The 17,269-nt window shown below is 36.4% G+C and overlaps 1 protein-coding gene across 1 annotated transcript; it reads left to right on the forward strand.

Annotated features, from left to right (window-relative positions):
• Window positions 1-246: 246 nt before the first annotated feature.
• Window positions 247-15,999, forward strand: LOC125241011 (estradiol 17-beta-dehydrogenase 8-like). The gene is made up of 7 exons (XM_048149279.1): window positions 247-391; window positions 1,274-1,411; window positions 4,079-4,272; window positions 5,023-5,128; window positions 5,851-5,935; window positions 13,769-13,884; window positions 14,727-15,999. The coding sequence occupies exons 1-7, from the start codon at window positions 349-351 to the stop codon at window positions 14,810-14,812; spliced, it is 768 nt and encodes a 255-aa protein (XP_048005236.1). The 5' UTR covers window positions 247-348; the 3' UTR covers window positions 14,813-15,999.
• The last annotated feature ends 1,270 nt before the right edge of the window (window positions 16,000-17,269 follow it).

A 17,269-nucleotide genomic window follows, 5' to 3' on the forward strand; every position in this document is an offset into this window, starting at 1 on the left:
TTAAATCGCTCCGGCAAGCCGTCGCGATTTAACTTACTCTCGTTAGTAATATTCAAGTTCCTCCCCTTGTTGCACAATGTACTATAGTGTTAAACTTTGTTTTAATGACACTTACTATTCATTGCTTTATAATAAAAATACTTTTTAAGGTAAAATAAAACAGTATTCGAACGCGCTTGATAAGAACCTACACAATGTCAATGTCACGTCAACCCAGTGTCAAAGTTGTCAAACCATGATAACGAATAGTTCAAAGTCGACCGAAGGTGGTATAAAAAGAAAAACAGCGGTGTACAAGCCAGTTACTTTACTCTTTTATTGTTTTGTTTAGTTAAATTTTTCGTCAACATGGTGTCAGGAATCGTTGCTGGCAGGTTAGCTATTGTAACAGGTTAGTTTAAAAAAAAAGAGAAAACAAAACAAAAGTTGCGACAAGTTTTACGATCTTTTTTCACTAAATTTGGAATCTTTAAAATAAAATATTATTATAATGAAATAGTAGATTAAAAGTAATTATGAGTAATTCATATTACGAATTATAGTTAATTCTTACAAGATAATTCATTATCGTGCTGGTAAGAGTATCAGAAACAGCTGTTAGGTTATTTCTACAAGTCCCTGTTTTATTTATTTTCTAAGATGCTTTTTTTTTTAATAATAAATGGGCTTACTCTTGGCCACAGACTAGCCAAAGGCAAAGACGTGGCCTACGATGGAGTGAGCTCGCCCAGAAGATGCCTGTTCACTTGAAGGTTGCCTTTATGATTTAGCAAAGTCTTGCATGATTTGTCTAGCCTAGAAACTAGAAAGACATATTGTTGAATAAACTAGTAGTAAAACATAAGTACCTATTGGGGGTATGGTTACCATTGCTTGCTTGCAAATTAGGTGTTTAGAAACGATTTTATAATTTTATATATTTTCTTGATTACTTTAGACTAAAAGGTGATTAAAGCTGATGTTGAGCATAGTGTTCTGTAAAGTCTTACTACAGCTTCAGCGAAATGTATAACGAAATCCCTTGTGTCCATTCTTATTGGCTTAGCCTACTGAGTCCGTTCATTCAAATTGTTTTTTGTAAAACTTAGATTTGGACTGAAAAATAATTGTGTTTTTTAATAGATTGATATGATTTGTTTTCTTCATTCAGCACATAGTATTTTTTTTTTTTTATAAAAACACATCTCCCACATAACAGCTTCGGATAAATTAAGTACTGTCTATACCCTAGACTACATTGTATACAATGTTAACCTGTATCCTATTTTCTCAGGTGCCGGATCTGGGATTGGGCGTGCCACATGCCAGGTCCTTTCTCGAGAGGGTGCAACAGTCATTGCAGCGGATAAGAACTATGCCGCAGCTGAGCAGACTATAAAAAACCATGCAGCCCTTGCTAGTGGGTTTAATGGTAGGTAGTAAAAACTTTAAACATAGAAGCTTACATTCCCAAAAAGTAGGCAGAACTCATGAAACTTTTGTTTCTGTGCCACTAATTACTATAGCAACTGAGGGGATGAAAGAAAATTTGTAAATTTCATTGTCAGGTTCACCCATACTGCAATATGATTTATATGATCACATATTTATCCCACAGTCAACTACTATGACACGAATGGGAGGAAGGGGTGGTGAAATTCTTTATCCATCACCACATGAGGAATAACATTGACAGTAGATATTAATAAATAGGGGTGATAAAATTTGAATTTCAAAAATATTGTCTTTATGTTATGTTTTAAAGAAAAAAGTCAATTATTCAGTTTAGACAGTATGCTTGCCTACTAAGTACATTTATTTTTAGATATCTGTAATCCCATGCTTTAGATAAGTAAGGTCATAAAAAATATCTTTATCTAGACATTACATAAAGATTTTATAGGACACTAAAATTGGTGTATGAAAAGTCGTCATGTTTTCGCCAAGGAAACGTCCAAGAAACAACTCTGTTTGGAACCAAGATTTCAGACCACTACAAAAGGTTATATCTCCTAACTCTTCCAACAAACGTACGCCGCGCGGGGTGCACACAAGCGCGTCGTGTACGTACGCAACACATGCATGCGGTTTTGGATAAACGTGAATAAGAATAATATGCATAATGATATTTTTTCTACTCGTCGACTTTAATCTGTCAATTAGGACACCACTGACTAAACTATACGTGCTGACTTTTCAGTGTTGGATAGTCTTTCACAGTCAACTATAATATTTCATTATACTTCACTTTAGTTAACTGAAAAAAATTCAAAAATAAAACTTCATACAAGCTCTATACTCATTTACGATACCTGGCACATTTTTCTGCATCTGAAACACCACAGAACTTAATTTAGATAGAAGAAACAAATTCATATATTTGTATAGGGGCCGAGCGTGTCAAATTTTGTACTGAAGTTGATTCTTGCCTGTAATTTTAAATATGTCTCAGGCTCTTGATTGTTCATAATTTTTGTGTTGTTGCAATTGAATATCATGTAACGAGGCATTTTTTATGTTTTGGTTGACTTCAACTTACAAAAATTGACGCCCGAAAGCTGCAAGCTGCGAGTAAAGACGGACAACTCAGTGGATTTCACTGAGTTCATTTGACACGCTAAGTAGATACGTTTGCTTGATCTATAGTATATATGACATCTGTGTGAAACACATTTCTTTTATCTATCGCGTTATCGACCAATCAGAGACGGTTATTACAAACAATTGGTTGCTAGATAATTAGATGTTGATATAACGGTGAACGACGCTATTAACATTAATTTTAACTTGAATGATGATATTTTTCGTCAATTGATGACGAAGATGATGACTCATTTACTGATGTATGGAGTTACAACGCTTCCCATACTTATTCCTCTATGGTCATAAGTTAACATTCCAACGCCTTTGATATTGCCATAAATTATGTCACTGAAAATGATAAGGTAGTTGTTTTATTGCGATAATATGAATAGAAGTGAATGGATAATAAATATAAAGATTTAGATTAAAAACGAAATAAATTACACATATGAAAGAAAAAGTGACCAAGCACGAGAGGCCTTGGTCACTTTTTCTTTCATATGTGTAATTTATTTCGGTTTTAATTTATATACAGCGTGTGTATTCCATACGGGCGAATATTTGAATAACGATTAGTATTGGACCTAAGGAGCCTAACTACATGGTTTTTTTATTGAATAGATGAGATATTTTTTTTCATACATAATAATTCAGCACGCAATGTATTACGTCCACATCAATTAGCGTACCTACCTAAACGTCATTACGACATGACGTTTATGTCATGTCAAGTTAATATGGACGGCGTACATTGCTGCTTGGTCAGATTTAAAAAAATAATTACTCTTAATTAATAACACTTTTTAATAAAATGATTATCCTATATGATTCGTATGATTAGATACTATAACTGGATACATTATTCGCCCGTATGGAATCCACACGCTGTATATAGTGGTGTGACTACCTTAAGGTAGCACAAGTTGAAATATTTTCAATATATTATAATTTAACTTGTGTTAATTAGAATTTAAAGATTTAGAATAAAATAATCAATGTATTAAAAATAATAAAGGTTTAAAATAGGTTTCCGAACCTAAAAAACAAAACAACAGAAAATTAATTGTAAAATCTGTAGACTCCAGTTTTGAATCGCGTCGACAGGACGGTGTCATGTTTTATTCAACTAAGGCCCACTTGCACCAACGAAAATGGAGCACCATTTTATATGGAATTTGACAGATGACCCTAACGGCTCAGCCACGACATTGGTCTAAGCGCGACAGCGGCGAGCGGCAGCCATACATTGAAGCGAGACACAGTGATGGGACTTTTCATTCACACGTATGGCTGCTGCTCGCCGCTGCCGCGCTTAGACCAATGTCGTAGCTGGGCCGTAAGGAGTTACCCCTTCGCTTAAGCGGTTTTCGAAAGGATCAAGGCACAAGACACAGGGGTTAAGGAACAGGATAAATCATTAGGGGTATTATATAAAAGTCGGCTGAGCCATTCGGCGCTTATTCTACAAAGATGGTTCAAGCCCTGGATACTAAGTCGTAGTTTTCATATCTTCCAGACGCAGGAGACCATTCGGCTCTCGAACTTGACGTATCAGACTCTAAATCAGTGAAACACGCCGTCCAGAAAACTTTAGAGCAATATAAGGCGCCGGCTACTATAGTAGTGAACTGCGCGGGCATTACAAGAGACAACTGGTTGCTGAAACTTTCTGAAGAGGACTATAGCAAGGTGCTGGATGTCAATCTCAAGGTACGATTCTCAACATATAGTTACCCAACATATGATATTTAGTATCAAAAGTATTTTTAAAGCAATATAAGGCTCCTGCTACTATAGTAGTAAACTGCGCTGGCATCACGCAAGACAACTGGATACCAGTGGCGGAGCGTCGATACAACTCGATTCCCAACGGGTTCACTAAAATTATTTAATATCTGTAGAAGTCCATACAAAACAGATTCCGAAAACCCCTCCGGCTTTACACGCTCCGCCACTGCTGGATACTGAAATTGTCTGAGGACTATAGCAAAGTGCTAGATGTCAACCTTAAGGTACGATTCTCACTCATTATCTTATGTCTGCGGGGGCCCTTACGAATACACTTCGACCCATAGGGATCTTTTGTGCAATTACCCCCTACTATCCTAAGATCCTTTAGCTATTCAAGAGCTGCTCGACCATCTCGTGTTTGATGATGAGGCTCATCTCATGGGTAGATTGTAGATTGGGTAGCTCTCTGAAGTCCTTTATCTTGCGCTGTGGTAAACAATTTAATTACAGAACCTAGCCAAAGCCGCAATCGCTTACACTTTGTAAGCGTAGGTACTGTAAGTCTTCCTATCGCTCTTCTGTAGTGGCGCGATCGAGCCAGACTTCATTTATATTGCCACGTAACGATGGTCACTTTGGCTAGGTCTGCAGTTGCTTTAATTCATGCTTGGTGTAAAATAATTTTAAATGCTACAACTACTCTATTTATCACTTATTTGTTGGTTACAGGGTACATTTCTAGTGATGCAAGCATTCGCGCAGGCTATGGCTGATAAGGGCAAGCCTGGGTCCATTGTAAACATATCCAGTATAGTCGCGAAGTATGGCAATATTGGTAAGTGTGAACAAATAATATGGCATATTCCAGTCTGAACGATCGAAGAAATTAGACATAGACAGAAAATCCTCTCTAACGGCTCAGCCACGACATTGGTCTAAGCGCGACAGCGGTGAGCGGCGGCCATACATTGGAGCGAGACACAGCGATGGGACTTTTCATTCGCACGTATGGCTGTCGCTCACCGCTGTCGCGCTTAGACCAATGTCGTGGCTGGGCCGTATGTGCGACGTGTGGCACAGGCATAAGTGTACCTTGTCGCTTTAAATCGTCCACAATTTCGTATGACATTTCAGACACGGCTCAATTAGGCCGATAGTCCACTATCATATGTTTATCATAGAAATATATGATCATAGGCAATATCCTTTTTCTTCACGTTGGAGAAAAAGGGAGGCACAGACCTATACGTATAACGTTGGAGGTCAGTTTAATATGTAGTCATACGCGATTAAGTCCCGATTTTAAAAATAATCAGTGTTATTATCATATTTTTATGAAAAATATGATAGTGGACTATCGGCCTTAGACGGCATGCGAACTTGCAGGCGATTTCAGATTACATTACTTACGGTTGACGTTGATGTTACAAACAACTCAGCGCACCAATAAAATACGCAATCTATTGAAACTCGTATACGAAGTTCTCGTACCGAAGTACCGTCTAAATGGGTCCTAATAGACTAATTCTTCTTACATGTACATACATACATTTACAGGTCAAACTAACTACGCAAGCAGCAAAGCAGGAGTGATCGCCATGACTCAGTCGGCAGCTAAAGAATTGGGCAAATTCAATATTAGGTAACTTACATATCTTGCTTTTTAATTAAACAAATTCAATACAGGCTATTATCCCAGAGCTGTAAGAACCTCTTTTTGACACATGACAGCGTCCACAAAACGTAAACTCGCGCAACCTAATGAAATTTTAAATAAAATCCTGTGATAATATTTAAAAAAATCAAGTACTTAAAAACAATATTTCGCTTACTTTAAACATAATCTAACACATGTTACATTTTTGCGGATCTTCGTTAGTGAGTATTTTACGACATTAATTTATCACGCAGGATTTACTTATTATGTCATTTATCAATCATTATTATTTTTAAACTAGTGCTGTGGCAGAGTCTGTCATTTCTATTCAAATGACATTTCATAAGTTGACAGAAATCGTATATTTGTTTAAGCACCTCCTTGTACATAGGGCCTAATCGATTCAACCAATTCGAAATTAATCGTTAGATTTGGCAAACGATACGTCTTAGCCACATCGCAACATACTTCAAAACAAATGTGTCAAAAATGTGAACTTACAAATCCGGGACAATAAACAAGGTCGTGCGGTAAATGATGAAACATCACTATTTGTAAGTGCGATAGGGGCGGTCCGATGTTTTATCGTTTAGCGCGCGAGCATGCTACCGGTGCAGTACCAGACAAAAAATGGCACACTAGATCAGAAACCGTCGTAATTTATAACCGCTCGCTTGTATGGTGAGAACCCGCCCAGCGAGTTCTTCGGCATCTGAGCAAAGTTCACGAGTCGTTGATTGCGAAAGTGTTAAACTGACCTCCTTTGAGAAATTAAACTGTAAAAAAGGTAGCATACAAGAAGACATAGAATAAAATACGCATCATCTAGCTTTCCTTCTCTGTTCATGTCTCATGTGACTTAAATTTACCTAAATATGTAGATAACGTTCCTTACTCAGTTGATTGTGTATCTAGGTGTATTTCAAATTACTTTGCACTTCATTTTGCGTATCTTTTCTATACTTAGATTAAAAATCGTCAGCCTGCCTATCCCTGCAAACATTATTCAAAGTCGTGTGTGAAGGCCGATACCTCCAGGCAGACAATTATGGTCGCGTGATAAATGATAAAACATTCAGCCCTATCGCACTATTTGTAAGTGCAATAGGGACGGTCCGATGTTTTATCATTTATCGCGCGACTATGATTGCCCTGCAGGTCTTCAGAGGCCTGTGATGTGCATTACGTATATGCGGGTTGTATTAAAGACTATCAGATATTTTCTTTATTCTTCTTGTCGTTAGGTTTTTTTATCATTTAGTTTGATACAAAATAAAGTATGTGTATAAAATAAAAACCTAATGAATAGAGTACAGCTAGCAGCAGTCAAGTCAGAGACCCAAAGGAAGACAGGGAATATCGACGCATATCTTATCATATCCAATACCGCCATCGCTATCTGCATCAGACTCTTGATCTTACCCAATTTCCTAGTCTCTTCTCTTAATTTCAGTTTCTTGAGTTGAAAACGTTGAAACTCATACTTAGCATTAAATAAAACACAAATACATATAAACATCACAATATAATTTTAAATTATGGCTTAGGCCCTGTACCAGTTGCAGTCGCCACGTCTGTAAAGCCACTTGTAGTTTCTTTTAAATGGCTAAATACCTAGATGTTATGTCATAAACATCTGTGACGTGACTGAATATTAAAAAACATCGCTCAGAGATAAGGTTCAAATTAGCATGGCAAAAAATACAACAGTGCAGTCAAAAGACCATCAAAATACGAAAAAGCAAATATCAATGTCGCCGTATTTCAGGCAATAAGGGCTGTTTTCTCAAATATGAAAAAATCTCAAAAGCAGAACTTTATTAAGACTTTCTAGGAAAATTATTTTGAACTTGATAGGTAGAACAATTTATAAAAGTTTTACAGAAAAAAATTCTGAACTAAGTTTGTAACTATATGAAAAGCATTTTTTTATCTCAGATTGCATATTTTAGTATCGTAACGATTTTTCTTTCAAATAAAAAGAGAATTATTAGAAAAGGTTCACGGTGTCTGCCGTAAACTGGGGTTACATTGACCAATTTGGGAATTTAAACTTCTCTAGCTTTCTACATTTAATGGGTATTTTTACCCATTAAATGTAGAAGTTAGAGAAGTATAAATTCCATAATTGGTCAATGTAACGTAACAAAGAAAGAAAAAAATGGGACCATCAACTTTTTTAGTCTTTTCCTGCTAAAAATCTAGAAAGGTAACAAAATAATGTACGCAAAAAAAACGATGTTATCAAACTTAAACTGACATTGGGGTTACTTTGATACCCTATGTATTTTTTTAATGGTAATCGAATGTAATCCCTTACAAAAGTATTTTATCTCAAGAAAATATAAAAAACGGTTCGCAGAGTCAAATATTACAACTCTTTAACGCTATTTTGGGGTTACTTTGATTAAAAATAAAAATTACCATCTTCGAAAAACCACCTTTATTTGCAATTGTTTCAATATTTATCACAAGAAGAGATCAAATTATCAGTCTCAACAAGTACCGTGACATAATCAGACAATAATCAACTATATGTCATTATGGTCAATGTTACCCCATGCAAGTGATCAAAGACACCCCACATAGTAAATAATTAGTAATAAATGCCTAGTTTGACTTTATGATACAACACTCAATACAATGGTATAGCTAAACACATGTATGGCAAGCTAATATTCACTGTGAACCTTTTACTTTAATATCCACTACGTTAGTTTAGAAGTTTATTTAAACATGAAGAATAGCAACAAACTATGCTTATATTTTGACACGTTATCCGAATTGCCCACGACCATACTTACTTGTTCACTGCGTCAGAGCACCATATAACTATAAAGGTTGGTTTAGGGTTATCATATGTCTAGATTTCGATAAATTTATTTTATTAATACATTACCGACTACTCATAACATATTAGTTCCTTATTTTTTAATAAAATAAATATAATATGCTCGTGACAGGTCAGGTTTTGTTCGTAATCCAAAAAAATCAACCCTAGCACTTTCCCTATTCACCCCCTTCCCGACCCTATTCACCCCAACGTTAGGGTGAGCGAAAATTACTAAATAAAACGACATATTTTCAAAGACAACCCGAAGTTCACACCGCTGGAAGATTTTTTGTGTAAAAAATTAGCATGGCACATATAAAAAAACTGCTATCGACGTTCAAAAGTCGGTTTTGGCCCTATTCACCACAAATTAAGTTAGTTCATACCCGTTCCGACCCCATGAACCCAAAATCTTCAGAAAACGTTATTAGTTCTCCTTCGCCCATATGCATAATGTTTATAATATATTATTTGTATGTATATTTGTATTTATATTTGTGTATAAGTATACGTGTAATGATATGAATGTATTATTTATGTATTATATTGATTGTATGTAAATAATATTGCTATACTTGTCAATAGTTGTCATGCTTTCTAAATTTATTTTTCTCACTGCACCCACATTCGCGAATTTCTGTTTGGCCCTATGGTTGACTGGTAGAGAATGCCTCAAGGCATTAAGTCCGCCATTTGTACTTTTTTTTTCCAATTGTGCAATAAAGTTTAAATAAATAATAAATAATAAAACGATGTACTAAGTAGCCCAAAGTACAGCGCCATCTCTAGGTGAATTGGGTTACTAATTTATGCAAACTACTTAAGTCGCAATAGATGTCATTTCATTTAGTATTTTGGAGGTAACTAGTAAAGATAATTTAGTTTTACAATTGTGCGAAAATAGATTCTCATTTGGCCGGATTTTTTAACCGAATTCCAAAATTCAAAAGGTTATAAATGTATAGTTTTTTTTAAATATCACTCCTGGTCCAATTTAATATCCCACAAATATTAACGGCAAACTGATAATGACTTAAGTATTTTTGAAATAAATTTGTGACAAATGTGGGTAGTTTAGTAATTAGGCGCCGATTGATTGTGGGTAGGTTATATTTTCGCTCTCTGCTAATAAATCTTGTATGGAACGGACGTGTTTTCTTTGGTGCCTCTTCATCAGCGCTGATCTTCGGCTGGGAGCATACCTTACAAAATTGAATGCCGAAAAAAAAGTTTATCAGCAAAAATTACTTACTTGAAAATAAAGTCATAACCGTTTTCATACTTATGCATTGAAATAGATATCACGCACGAAAGTAAGAACGACAAGGCCTCCTGGTGGCTGAGCCGGGAATCGAACCCGCCATCTCTCTCGCTATACCCTAATCCTCTAAGTGCCACTTGCACCTACGAATATGGAGGGTTAACTTGAGGGTTAACCCACCATTTTACATGGAATTTGACAGTTGACAGCCCACTAACCCTGAGTTAAGTGGTTGGTGCAAAAGGGCCTTAAAGATTCATATACGAGGTGGTCAAAATGTGCCTATCAGAGATAACATACACTAGAGAAATTTCGTCGGGTACCACACGGCGGGCGGGTGGCCTAGTGGTAATGACGTTAGCTGCGTCAGCTGAAGACCCGGGTTCGATTCCCGGCTCGGCCACCAGTGGGCCTTGTCGTTTTTTCTTTCGTGTATGATATCTATTTCAATTTATGTATGTATGTATGTGAACACTTTATTGTACATAAGACAAGTTAGGACATAAAAATACAGTATAGTTATGGTGTACAAAGGCGAACTTATACCTATAAGGGATCTCTTCCAACCTTTGAGCGAATTGAGAATTTATTATTTATATAAACTTGAAAATAACAAATCAAAAATTATTCAATAAAATAATTTTATTTCTTCCCTAGATGTATAGTTTCATACTTATGATTTTTATTTTAAAGTAATCCGTTTATATTATAGCAACCATGGGTGATTTTTGTGGACTTAAGTAGAAACGTTGACTTGTGGTTGACAGAAGTGTGATTAACATTTCTAAATGTTAATTTATTGTATCTAGTCTAACTACGAAGCAATACATTGACGTATAAATTGCGTCCATATACATAGAGGTCATTCATAAAAACATCACTTTAGGTAAGTTATATATCTTTTATACAATTTGACAACCATTGACTACACATCCCAATTCACCCCTCTTCCGACCCTAATCACCCCTTCGTAAACCTATTCACCCCCTTTGCGACCCGTTTCCCCCATTATTGATCCTATTCACCCCTCAGGCCGCGGATATTTGTTCATCCCGTAAAAGTTCCCCAACACAGTTGCATCGCTTTCTTCATGAAAACCATTATAAAAATGAAAATATGTCTTATGATTTTCTGTTAAACATAAACTTTAGAAGTGTAGGTATACACTACATTCAAAAGGATAATGAACAAATTCTTAGCAAAATTTCACACAAAAAAGAAGTTAAAATGAGTAAAAAATCCAATAAATTTGAATGCCTGTAGTTTGACAGAAATTTTCATGTCTGTAAATATATTATTTACATAAATCATAAAATATATTATTTAAATATAATAGCATTATATACCCCGGGAACCCTATTCACCCCAAATTACGGTATTTATTAAATTGTCAATATGTAAAATGTCGGAAACTTCGGAACGGAACCCTACACTGACCGTGGTCCGATGCGCTCTTGGCCGGTTTTTCTTCTTAATGATATGTAGAGATAATATAAAAAATCATTTTTGGCACAGGCTTTACCTTAGCCGACTGTACCTTTCTTTCAAAAATCATCTATTGCTCTCCGAGATGTTTCTAAATACCCCTTACTCAATGGGGATACGACGTTTCATAACAGAGTTCCTCTGACCATCTTTCTGCTCCATCATCAGATCACCTCCATGATACCAGAATATTGCATTGTCACGTGATTTACATAAGTGTGCAAAATTTCAGCTCAATCGCAAATCGGAAAGCGGGTCAAATTTAGCTTCTACGTTTTGGCCCAAACTAAGATATACTAACAAGGCAAGTTGAATAAAAGCTTGTAAAAAGGCTTCTGATATCAGATTTGTAATAAATTTACTTGTCATAGTTTAACAACAGATGAGACAGACATATGCACTGACAATACTGTACGTGTTTCGTGAGTCTGATGTCAAATCACCTCATACAATTTACCGCTCTAAGGCAACTAAGGTAGGGTTTGTTATTGCACTTTAATTACATATTAATGATTTCTAGCCCGTAAGATATATATTTGCTTTAACAATGGATAGATATTTATGCGAGTGAGAGTGTAATATAGATTTTTATTTATAAGGAATCAAATATTTTTAAGCTACCCGATCAGATATTTCTGCGGATAAGGACACTCCCCACATCTGCCGTCTAGCAATCGTAGCGTCGGGCCAACTGGTATGGCTAAGCCGCGCCGACACGGCGTCTTTTTCCATACAGTTGGCCTGACGCTACGCTCGCGAGACGCTAGAAAGAGAGACGATGTTTTTGCCGGTCACGGAGCATCACAAATTTACGCCGGGAATATGTCGTCATATACTTATGGTTCCCTATAGAAAATTAGATATTTTTGCACGGCCGTTCATAGTCATATATGCTAGTGACTGTTCCATGAATATTTGGTCTAGTCTAGTTGAGTGGAGAAGTGCCATTCAAAACGAGCGTTAACTTTCTAAACAACAATATATTTAGGTACTTTATAATTATTATTGTTTTCAACTTACGGTTACGTGTTCGTGGTATGCACAGAGTAAATCTTTAATGAAATTGAGACATTTTTTTATATATACAATTAAATTTGAACTAGAAGCACTAAACCTATACCCGCTCGCATTCCCCTTTTTTCTATTCTAAGTAAGAATCAATTAATAAGTATCTAAATATATGTATGAATAAATTAAATTGTAATTGTTTACATACAACCTGTGAAGTTTGGTTGACAAAATTTGACGTAGGTGCTGTCATATATATTTTTAAAATGACGTACTGTTAATACCAGCGTAATGAAAATGTATTCCGATGAGTAAAAGAAAACATGAAACTTTTTTCAATTTAACCGAACTAGAATGAAATCATTTATACTCATTCGGTTGTGTTCGTTATTTTCTTTAATAATGTGATATATTTTTATTTATTTTTTATGCACAAGCCATGCACCTTTAAACTTTAAATGAGATTGGATCTCTACCTGACATTATTGATTTACCCTATTTATTTTGAGCACAGTTTTACACTGGTATGGTTTTTCGTGTACGTACACTATTTTCTGTCAAAATATTTGTCAAATTTAAACGTCAACGCGGAGCGACCGGCGACACGTCTGCCTCCGATGAGCCGCTCAGGGCGTCTAATCGAAACGAGAATTCTGACAGCAATGGAATGTATGGAAATTTTACGATAGTTTAAATTTAAGGTAAAATTTCTTTGTTGCCTTTGAGAGGAAAAATATAAAAAACCTCAAAACCTGTAGTCCATTTATCTGGCTTTTAGAATCACTTAATGTTATAACTAAAGTATTGAATTTTTTTAACAAAGTTTACTAAACGGCGACATACGTTTTTCTCATTTTAGGTCAACTTTGTGTGGGTTTAGTTATTACACCGTTAATAATTGGAGATTGTGAATAGTCAAAAGTTGTAGACACACTCTTTAAGATAATAACTACATTTATTTTATTTCATTTCATTTAGAAATGTGAGCAGCATTTGTTAAACGCCGAATGCACTTTTCGAGGATTTCGTACGACCCCCTCTTAAAGTAAATTACAATTGCTATTCTAAATATGTGACGTAATCTGAGTAAAGGGACCTTATTGTCGATGGCGCTTACGTCCCGCGGCGTCGTATTTGTACACGAACATCGCTCATAACGCCGTAAGCGCCATCGACAATAAAATCCCTTTACCCAGATAATGCCACATATTAAATTTACTATTGCTTACAGAGTGAACGCAGTCCTACCCGGTTTCACAGAGACTCCTATCGTGGAGACCGTCCCTGAAAAAGTAATGCATCAAATGATAAAGATGATTCCTTTGGGGAGAATGGGCCAGCCTAGCGGTATGTACACAGTTTGATACATAAAAACCGAAATAAATTACACATATGAAAGAAAAAGTGACCAAGGCCTCCAGTGCCTGAGGCTGGAAACGAACCAGCGTACTTTGCAATCGCGGCAGATGCCTGTTTCCGTTCGGCCACACAGGTCACAGCTGCTGAGGTCGAAATTATCTCTCATATGAGTAATCTATACTAGGACTCGTAGCGCCCTCTGACCATCCCTAGGGTAGAACGGTATGGTACGGTAAAATAATGTTAATTAATCGCGTTCGACCTGTGCGTGTGACTTTAAATATGTGTACAAAGCGCGAGAACTTAAAGTGTTATAGAGCGGTATGGTTCTTGCTCCCCATGTGAACCAAACTCAGAAGCCCTGGAGGTTTTGGTCACTTTTTCTTTCATATGTACACTGTAATTTATTTCGGTTTTAATTTATATGTGTATTTGTATATAGTAGTGTGACTACTTTAAGATAGCACAAGTTGAAATATTTTCGACAGAATATAATTTGACTGAGTACTTGAATAAGTTTGACGTGTCTGTCTGTCTGTGTGTGTGCCTGTCTGTGGCATCATAGCTCCCGAATGGATGAACCGTTTTAGATTTAGTATTTTTTTGTTTGAAAGCTGAATTAGTCGGGAGTGTTGAAAAAATCGGTCCACTATGTCGCGGTCGGAGGTTTTTTCAGAATTGTAATTTCGTGGTCATACTTTGAAAGTTGCAATAATTCTAAAATGTTTCGTTTAGAATGTATCTACCAGACGCAGATACCCCAGTTGACCTTAAATAATTTTCTAGCTGTGTGTAATCTCACCTTAACTCTTCTCCCATATCATTTACAGAAATAGCGGAGGTGATAACATTCCTGAGCTCCGACAAGAGCTCTTTCGTCACCGGCGCAGCCGTCGACGTTACGGGCGGTTTCTAGAACCTTCTAACCCTTCCATCGCTAAAGACGATCGTTTATATACAGGGTGAAATAAAATGGACCAGGTCATAATGAACAATTTTGTTATGGGACCGCAAACTCGAGTCTAAATCACTCCGGCAAGCCGTCACTCTAGTTTGCAATATTTAACTTCCAATGTATATTATTGTTAAAACAAATTAAAAATGTGCCACAGATCATTCGAAAGGGGGTAGAAGAAAAAGTCTATTATGTAACCTCCATCCGAATATTTCCTTTAGCAACTAGCCTTTTATAACTGGTGCTGTCATCTATAAATAACCAGATTAGTTTGTTGTAATCAAGCCGATAAATTTCGTTTGTCCCTTTCTATCACACCAATACGCCTGAAAGGGGCAAACGAACTTTATCGGCTTGATAACTTTAGTGACGTTTATGAATAAGAGGATAAGTGTATATGTATATTGGTTCAAAAATATTGCTTTGTTCACAATTATTATTATTATAAAAGTGCCTTTAAGATAATAATTAATCTTAAAACGTGTTTTATATTTTTACTACGCAGAGTTGTAATTTATTCTAGTCCATATCATTGTTATAGAACAAATGAAGATTATCAACTGAACATTGCTTTTTAAAGCCAGGGGTACACTAGGAAACAACTGCGGAAAAGATCTGGAAATTATGATTATCAATTATTAACAGTAGTTTCTTATACATACCTACACCTTCATAAAAATTAGTGGAGACTAGATTTTTTAAATCATTGTACCAAAAAATGGCCATGGGCAATTAGCAAACATGCAGAATTACAGACATTAAACGTCGATACTAACTCTACATTATCCCATAAATCTTTGCGAAAATCAGGAAGGTTTAGCGGCTCTGGGCTTTAGTTCTATTATATTGGCTACTTCTCACGACATCATAGGCTTCGAAAGAAGTCTTTTAGTGTATCCCCAGCTTTAAATCTGTGTATTTTTATATAAATCATTGACGGCGTTGTATAGACGCTTAGCTAAACATTTCAAGCTCAAATAGCCTAACTAGTCAATAATCATTGATAAGATATTTTTGAATGTTTTATATATTGGCAGATATTTTGTAACACTGTATCTACTTAAATGTGTATATTTCGGGAACTTTATTTATAAGCAGAATGATAATATGTTTAGGAATATTAAAATGGTGTTTGGCATTTGTTTCTTCTTTTGTTTATTTTTTTCTACTCCCGTAGTATTATTCGTCATTTACAGTGTCGTGCATAGCTCTTAAAACCCTACATAAAAGATGGGTTCGGCGCCCTGCGCACCCTCGCATACGTTATAGCTGTTAAAGCATTGTTAGGAAGCCTTTAATAGATATAGCGGATGCGCGGGGCGCCGGGGGCTGGCGGCGGCGGCGGCGCGGGGGAGTGCGAGCGACAGGGTGAGGCAGGAACAGAGGGGAGGCCGACAAGTCAAAATATAGGAAACAGTGCGAATTTCACGAAAGTTATTCTAGAAAACTATTCAAAAGTAAGTGCATGGTCGTAGATAAAGTATTGTATGCAACGGTGTTTAACTGAGTCAAAAAATACTCGTGGCGTCTTAATAACAATTTTCGGCTTCGCCTCAAATTGTTACCCACGCCACTCGTCTTTTTGACCTCCTTTAAACGCCTGTTGCATAAAATACTATTATGTATTAACATGTTGAAAAAAAAAACAATTTGACCTCTGTGGACCTCTTTCTTATTATATATCAGTTGAGATGACGTTTTACCCATACATGCCCGTTTCTCCCGCACATCTCAAAGTAAAAGCGGATCTGACTTAGTTAGAGAAGCTGCTGGGCTAGCTTTTAAATTTTATACCAATCACGGCAACTTAGATTTATTCTGTCGATCCCCCCCAATTTTCCCTTACCGATCGCCGGCGGAGTTCCCGAGGCTCATCCACGCCGGGAAAAGGAACCCAAAAACTAATTTCGTGGATCCTAACATGCTCTTAGACTTTATAAGCAGAACAGTTGACCCTCTCTACGAATTTCTATACACACCCTCTGATTTTGGATTACAGAACGGTTATAGAAAGATGGACGTATTCGCTGTAAGTACAAGCGTTTCGAATTGTCAACAAGCATGGTGATGGATATTTTGTAAGATTTAATTTTAGGTCCGAGGAAGGAGTAGAAACAGTAACTGACGAGGAGCGAGAATCCTACGGTCGAGGGATACCGACTACTGTGCGAGAGACCTCTACAATGCATTAGAAGTTGGCAGCAGCGGCTGGTCCATACAAGCCGATTCCCACCGGCTTGCCTAAAATTGATCACTATACTCCAATTGCTAATTCGAGTCCAAAAAAACTACGACAGATACGTCAATGTCACAGCTGTGAATGTCACTTATGTCACTGTCAAAATACTTTTCAGGTTTCGCCAACCCTCTACATTTTTTATTTGGCACGTAAGAAATCCAAGAATACTTGATGATAAA

The sequence above is a fragment of the Leguminivora glycinivorella genome, chromosome Z (assembly GCF_023078275.1).
Source record: "Leguminivora glycinivorella isolate SPB_JAAS2020 chromosome Z, LegGlyc_1.1, whole genome shotgun sequence".
NCBI classification, from domain to species: domain Eukaryota; kingdom Metazoa; phylum Arthropoda; class Insecta; order Lepidoptera; family Tortricidae; genus Leguminivora; species Leguminivora glycinivorella.